At 52.5% G+C, this 7,734-nt stretch overlaps 1 protein-coding gene across 1 annotated transcript in view; it reads right to left on the bottom strand.

Annotated features, from left to right (window-relative positions):
- The window catches only part of GPX3 (glutathione peroxidase 3), an 8,286-nt gene extending 1,835 nt beyond the window's left edge, over positions 1-6,451 (bottom strand). The window contains exons 1-3 of the mRNA XM_006906414.3: positions 6,300-6,451; positions 1,450-1,603; positions 151-268 (exon numbers count right to left, since the gene is read on the bottom strand). Coding sequence (XP_006906476.2) covers positions 151-268; positions 1,450-1,603; positions 6,300-6,383 — 356 coding nt within the window. The 5' untranslated portion in view covers positions 6,384-6,451. The remainder of the gene's footprint in view (positions 1-150; positions 269-1,449; positions 1,604-6,299) is intronic.
- Between the last annotated feature and the right edge of the window lie 1,283 nt (positions 6,452-7,734).

Below are 7,734 nucleotides of genomic sequence, written 5' to 3'. Positions count from 1 at the left end.
TTTCACTACACGGGAGGTTCTTGGAACAGAGAAGTAGTCTTGGCTGATAAACATCCATCATGACTAGGGGCCAGTGCAGGAGATGCCTGGGCTGGGCACAGGGCAGGCTATTCTGGAGGAGCTTTCTTGGGACCCTGAGTGAACACTCACTTGATGCCAGGTAGGATCTCCGAGTTGTCTCCTGGCTCCTGTTTTCCGAATTGGTTGCAGGGGAAGCCCAGAACGACCAGACCAAATGGTGCAAGCTCTTCCTGTAGTGCATTCAGTTCTGGGCCAGAGAGAGAGCAGAGACGGGGGTAGCCCAGTAAGCCTTGCCTCATCCGTACCACTCTGTCTGCTCGCCCACTGAACAGCTGAAATCACTGAGGCCCGACAGTGGGGACTTGCTCAAGATCACCCAGCAAATGTGTTGATGCTGGGATCCAAGTTCCATCCTCCTGACTCTAAGCCGGATGGGCTGGAGGGTTTTTGGGGAAAGAAGTCAGTTGTCAGTCACCCGCCCACTGCCAAGGTCCACTACCTCCCTGGGCCAGGCTCCTTCAAGACCCTCAGGATTGAGTTTCTTGGAGCAAGAACCATTTATCACGGGGAGACGGCAGAGGACTTCCTGGAGTGGGGCGGAGTGGGGCCCTCACAATCCTCTTAAACTCTGGAAATTCAGGGATCCACGGGAGGCCCTGGCCCAGCTTCCTCAGTGCCTCCTGCTTCCTGTGCAAGGCCAGCATCCAGTCCATCTCTCACACAAATGTACTTGGCTCCATTCCAAGGGCTTGACGGAAGCATTCTGAACACCACCCACCCACTGGGCCTTCCAGCCCGCTGTCATTACACTTCTGGGAATTCACTTGTGATTTTCAGGCCGAACATTCAGGCTCAGACTGACCTTGCCTCCCTCAGCTCCCCCCAGCAGGCTGTGCTCAGCCCCAGAGCATTTTCCTGTGGGTGCTGTCAGCTGCCTTTGCCCCAGCTGGTCCCTCTTCACTGCACCCCAGCTAAGAAGAAAGGAGTGAAGATACTAGGGATCAGGAAACCTGGGCGGAATGGCCTCGGGCCCATTGCTTGCTTTCCAGATAGGGGCCAGGAGAAGCGCTAAGGCAGATGTGGCTGAGGGCAGATGAGAAGTTCTCAGGAAGAAAAAGCTGCTACCTTCTCCTACTCCAGTGAAAGACACTTCGGGCACAAACCCAATCTCTGCTTTTGGGGCAGTTAAGATTCCCAGGGATGAAGAAGAACTGGGAATCTAGAAATGTCCAAAGGTGATCGGACCTCAGGCTTAGATAATCATCCTCACAAAACCTTGGAACACAGTAGAGTTGGGATACACAGTTTGGAATCTCATGATCACTGTCACCCCTTCCCCCTTGCACCAGGAAAGGGTCTGTGATTAAAATATGCTCGACTGGCAGAAACAGCCCCAAATCTAGCAGGGGAGGAGAGGTGGGCGCTTACCAATGTACTGGCCTGTCAGGCCTCAGTAGGTGGCCACGTTGACAAAGAGGACGTATTTGCCAGCATACTGCTTGAAGGGGATGTATTCCTCCCCGTCGATGGTGAGGGCTCCATAGTCGTAGATGGTGCCACTCATGCCAGCGTGGCAGTCCACCTGGAACAGAAAACCAGCATCACGGAGCAGTGAGAGCTGGAAGGGAACTTGGGGATCTCTATTTTCAAGATAATTTTGCCCAAGGGAGTATGACTTGCCCGAGGTCAATCCGAGCATCAGAACTGGACTAGAACTAAGGTTTCCTAATTCCTTGCGCAAGATAATGATTATGAAACCGCTTAATATGCTGGCGAATGCTATGGAAACCTAGAGAAAAACTGCAGTCATCACTTCACATCATATGTCATATGATACTGGTGACTGTTACTGTCTGAGCTAATGGAGACTTTTGGGGCGGCTGTTGCAATACTCCAGGCAAGCGATGAGGGGGGCCTGAACAAGACCATCGTGAAGGAAGAACTGAGCAGAAAGAAGGAAGTGGCAGTATGGCGAGTAGTGATTCAGAGGTTCCAAACCTGGGGGATTGGAAAGCTGAGGCTGTTGCTGTAAGATTGAGATACAGGAGTAGGAGCCAAGAATGGCGAAAGCCTCACCATGAGGATGAAATATGGGAAGGGTAAAGCAACAGAACCTCGCATATATTAGACGTTCTCTAAAGTGAGCACTTGGGACAATGACCATTATGCCTTCCTCTCTGCCCAACTGCTGCCCCACAGTCCACCTCCAGAACAAGTAGGGACAGCGTAAAATGGATTGCAAGTCGGGAGACCGGGATTCTACATCCGGTTCTGCCACTAACTCCCTGTGTGGTTCTGGATAGGCCCTTTCTCTTCTATGGGCCTCAAGTTTCCTTTTCTATAAAATGAGAACCTTAAACTGGATCAGCTGTTCTCAACCACGGTGGCTTGATAGCATCATATCAGTGGGAAAGGATGGATGGGATTACTATTAGCAAGCAGGAGACTGCATCGGACTCCACTCTGCCTCTCCCTCATCTCTGGCCCAGACTACAAAAATCCGGGTCTACTCTTGAAAGGGTGTAATGGTATCGATAACACAATCAGTAGGTGGGCCAGTCATGATGGGCAAGAAAAGAGCTTGCCACCATTGTATCAGGTCATCTCTAAGGTGCCTTCTGCCCCTGACATAATATGAGAGGTGGAAAGACAACAAATCGAGTACAAACTAGCATTATAGACAGGTGATTGGAGTTACAGATGCAAATCCACCCCCTCTCTTCCCATCAATCCTAGAAAACTTGCTGTTGAGGTGAGGGACCTCAGCCCAAATAGGTGAAGGGTACTGGGCTGGCAGGGTGTGGCCCCAGGAGGTTGTAGAAAAGCTACCTCTGTCCTGAAGACATCACAGGCCTGCTTAACCAGGTGAGTCTGGGGCCCTCTATTCCTTGACAGCTGCAAGCTCTCGGCGTCAGTGCAAATTCCCTGCTTTATGTGAATCTAATATTCCATTCCCTGTGACTCTTGGTGGGTGCTGGAGGCAGGCCTTAGACCTAAGCTCAACATTCCTCGAGCCCCTGGGCCTCCTTTGCCCCAGCTGGGGTCATTTCTGCCTCAAAGTACAAACAACTAGGACACAGCAAATACCTCAGCTGGCCACAGAGGTCTAGCAGCCAGAAAGCGAGGTCTAGCAGCCAGAAAGCAAGGCCTCCCTTCCTGCATGCCTCTCTGTTTCTCCACCTCCTCCACTTCGCCCTAATTCAAAAACAAACTCTGGGAAATGGAGAGGAAAAAAAAAGCCAAGAGATTGTCCAAATAATGAAAGCTTATAAACAACAGAAGGGTCAACTTCTAGGCACAGTTTCAGGATGGAGGCGGGGCAAGGGGACTCTCTTCTCATTAGGCTTTAGTTTTTGCTGGCTCTGTAGTCCTGGGCAAGTCACTTTTACTCTCTGAGCCTCTGTCTACTGACTGGTGATGGTAACACCACCTGCCTCCCAAAATGGCTGGGCGAATCTAATGGCAGATCAAACCAACCTGAAAGACTCTTGGAAAGAAATCCCCACGTCAAGGGATAGTGGTTATTCTGCCTACAGCTCAGGTAAAGGGTTCTGTTGTTCCCACATTATTGTGAAGAGGCCTTTGATGTTCCCTAGCCAAGCATGAAGAAGATGATGCACTGGCAAGGTGTCTATAGGAGGAAGGATGAGTGACAAGAGCTTCCGCAATTTCTACTGAGGCCAGCGAGGTCAGCGCTGTGGGTTCAGAACAATAGGGGTCAGAGGGAGGCCCATGGTAGGAGAAGCATGGCCTGCACTCACCACTGGGCACTGCAGCCCAGTTCTTATGTGATCCCCCTTCCCTCCTCTGGGTCCAGGGAATCCTGGAGACGAGCACCTTAAATGGGGGGCTGGGGGAGAGGAGATGGAGAGGAAGGGCAGTGAGAGTGCCTCGATCCTCCCACAGCTGGACAAGACAGGAGAATTCTGGTGGCTCGAGAGTGGAGCGGGGTAGGGACTCAGCTAGGACCCTGGAGTCTTGGGCTGCTGGTCTTTGTCTCTCTCCTCTCCCATCTTATCACTCTCATCAGTGCGATGCTGCAAAAGAACTGGGCTTGGGGCAGGAGATGTGAGTTCTGAGCCTTGTGTGCCTCTCACTCTGACTCTGACCACTCCTTTCCCGGCTCCTCCATTGTAAGACAGGGTCAGATTCAGTGCTGTTTCAAGGGCCCTTCAGCTCCGTCAGCCTGTGTTTCCATGATTCTCTCTGCCTGGTTTAGTCACCTAGAAACCACTGGTTACTAGGATCCAATGCATGTCAGCAGCTGTTATTCTCTCCGGCTTCGGCAAAGTCCTTTTATAGAGCAAGGACGGGAGCCTGGGCAGCCTTAAGCTGGTCTAGAGAGGGAAGGAAAGGATTCCCTTTGTTTCTAGCCTGTCCCTTTGAATCGGGAGGAGGCAGACATCCCTCTGGAGCTGTCACCTTTTATCCATCCCATTCTCCACATGCTCCTTCCCCACCCTTTGGCCCTGGAGTAGGGGGTAAGGTACGTGGCTGAGTCCTAGAACCCAGGGCTAGACATCTCAACTCTCTAAGGACCTGGATGGAGGGATGGGCATGCCCAGACTGTCATTAGCCAGCAAGTCCTAGTTGGTTGCATCTGATAAGATCATACCTCACCCTAAGACTTTTCTAGTCCATACCCATCCTGTTCTCTGTGAATCCATCTTTTCCTCCCGAGAATGCTGCAGAGAACACACAGCTGTGAAGCGTTGTTCATGGGGTCCATGCTCTTACCTCTAGCCTTTTTGTGGCAGGGCCCAAGCTTCCCTTCTCTTGCTCTCCTGAAACTGAGGGTGCAGGACTGACTCCATGGTGCTGGTCTACCTATGGTCTGCTCCCACTGCCGCCCCACACCCTCAGTCCTGAAATCGGTCCCATCCTTGCCCTGGAAAATGTCTTTTGAGTTGGGGATGATGAAAAGGGAGAAGGCTTGGAGGAAGTGGCTTGATAGCCATCTGGTCTCTAGGCTGATGAGTCCACGGAGGGCACACTGAATGGGCTTTAGGCTGAGGACAGGACAGGGGATGAAAACAGACAGAAGGAATCCTGCACTGGGAATGGGCTTCCTGGGCAGTGGATAGAATTTTGGAAACAGAATCATGGACTCTTAAGATCTGAGAATAAAGACCCAGAAGATTTTAGAAACAGTTCAAAGCAGATTCTTGAGCTTACACAAGCGTGATGTGTGTGTGTGTGTGTGTGTGTGTTCAGAGGTTGTAGACAGAAATCTCTCTCTTTGGGTCTATCACTATGCCTGGCTTCTGTCTCCCTACCCTGGAGAAGAGGAGATGTCTTCAGGGCCCACCTTGGCACATACCATCCAAGGAAATAGGCATGTTGGGTCACCCCTGGCCTCTATATCCCCACACCCTGCTGGGGATAGACTGAGGCTCGGGAAAACTTCTCCCGTTGAGCTGGCAGTCCCCAGCTTGCTCCAACTACCAGGTGGCGCTCAGACCAATATGGGCAGTGGGTGGTGGGCTGGGAGGCTGCCCCAGAGCAGGAAACCCTTCAGAGAACAGTGGGGGGGATTTTACGGCTCCTCTAAGCATCCCCTCTGAAATCACCAGCTTCATTTTGCCACTGCCCGCTGCCCGCTACCCCCAACCCCACTTCTGCAGATGGAGAATCAGGCCCAGAAAGGAGCAGAGATCCAGTCAGGGCCCAGGGTGTTGAGCACTGACAGCCCGGAGCTCTTTCTGTCACAGATCTCTGCCTCTGCTACCAATGCCCCAAATCCAAGTGCATTTCTTCCTCGTTTATTAAGAGTCCCCAAGGCAATGCTTCAAAATGGGTACCACCCAGCTGCGATCTCCTTCCCTTCCTCCTTGCCTGTCAGTCTCCCTAGGAACCTCTCCACAGCCGACCAACCAGATGCCAAGTCTGTAGGCCTTCTTCTGTGGCCGCGCTCCCTTCAGGCCAGACTGGAGGGGCGTAGCTGGCGTTCAGAGGTGGCATGGATGTAGCAAGGCGACTCTGAGGTAGCGGTGGGGGAGAAATCGCGAACTCGGGGAGAGGGACCTTCCTCTCCTGTTTACTCTGCCCACCCAGGTCACCCAGGTCTCCAACAGGTGGAACTGCGAGGAGACCGACGCTCTGGGTGTGGGGGATCCAGGCGCATGAGGGAGGCAACAGGAGTTAAGGGTGCCCCTCTCGCCAAGGTGTAGCCCTTCTGAAGGGAAGCCTGGGAAGATGCGTGCCACACCACTGAGAGATGGACACCTGGGGGCTACTATGTTCGTTCCCCTGCCCCCCCACTCCGTAGGCTCACTCACCTTCGACTTCTGCCCCCGGCTTAGCGGGACGAAGCCGGCCAGGAGCAGAGAGAGAAGGCAGGATGCCCGGAGCAGCCAGGCCATGGCGGGCTGGGGACGCGTCTCGGACTCGCCTGAGACGCTGTCTGATCCCGGGCCACGGTCTGTCTGAGGTGTCCCGTGCTCTCAGTCACCTTTCAAGCCCTCAGCGATGACCAATCAGTGGCTGGCCCGGAGTCCTTGTAGCCAATGGGAGGGCGGCTAGCATTTCGGGGGCGGGCACGACTTACCCTCCGTTTCTCCCCCTCCCCAGGCCCGGGGCGACAGTGACACAAGCAAGTCTGGGCAGAGAGGTGAGAAACAGGTCCTTGTGAACAAGAGAGGCGGCCCCCTATTCTTTTGGCTCTAAAGTGCAGGAGGAGGCAGGCACAATGTCCTCCATCACAGCCAGGGAAAGGGTTTCAGCGCGGAAGCACTGATGGGAAGCTCAATCCGGGGAAGCGCTCCTAGGCAGTCTAACACCCCATGGTGTTCCCTCTTCCCTCCTGCCTCCATCTAGGTTGAACAGATGTTGAGGATTAAAAATGTCAGCAAGACCTGAAGATAGAATTCCCGGAGCATTTACTCTGTGTAGGGTTAGGGCTTAAGAAGCAAAGAGTGGGTGACGGAGGATTTAAAATGCAGCCCCCTCCTGGGAAGAACATTGGGATACCTCAGCTGGTTTGGGAGCAGGAAATATATTTGCTCCCTGTGGAGTTTCGAACATGGTGCTTTCCCTCTCTGGGCCTCGGTTTCCCCAACTATATAATGGGATTGGTTGATGATATCTCTAAGGCCCCACTGGTTCTGGCTAGATGACTTGCTTCTAAAATAAGTGACAAACTAGGAATCCCTTGAGAGTAGGGATCATAATCGCCACTTGGCACAGGGCCTAGAACACAACAGGTGCTTAATGTTTGCTGCATTAACTGATGAATTCATTTCTCTGCTTGGAGATTCCGATGATCAGGTCGGGCTGTCGAGGTAAGAGTTTGTCCACAGGTAGTGAAAGGCACTGAGATCAGCACCTCCCAAATCTGTCTGACTCTCTGGGAAGCTTTCGATACAGATTCCCAGGCCCCACTACGGAATCGCTGCATTAGAATCTCAGGGGAAGAGGCTGAGAATCTACCTTCAGACATGTTCCAAAGGTGATTCTGAGGCCGGTGAGTCTCTGTCTTCTGATGGAGAAGGGCTATGGGATACGATGCCTTTATTATGATTTAAGATATTATTGTTCCCGTGGGAATTTGGAAGGTCCGTCTCAAGTCCCACATTCTCTGTGAAGCCTTCCTCACCTCAAACCACAGCCTGTTGAAATGAAGGGAAGCCTGAAGGGCAGAAAGTCTTTTAATGAGTTAAATCACAGAAACATTTGAACGGTGGCTGACACCGACTACGTGCTCAATAAATGTGA

Source organism: Pteropus alecto, unplaced genomic scaffold (assembly GCF_000325575.1).
Source record: "Pteropus alecto unplaced genomic scaffold, ASM32557v1 scaffold40, whole genome shotgun sequence".
In the NCBI taxonomy this organism is placed as follows: Eukaryota; Metazoa; Chordata; class Mammalia; order Chiroptera; family Pteropodidae; genus Pteropus; species Pteropus alecto.
This window is presented reverse-complemented; position numbering and strand designations above follow the sequence as displayed.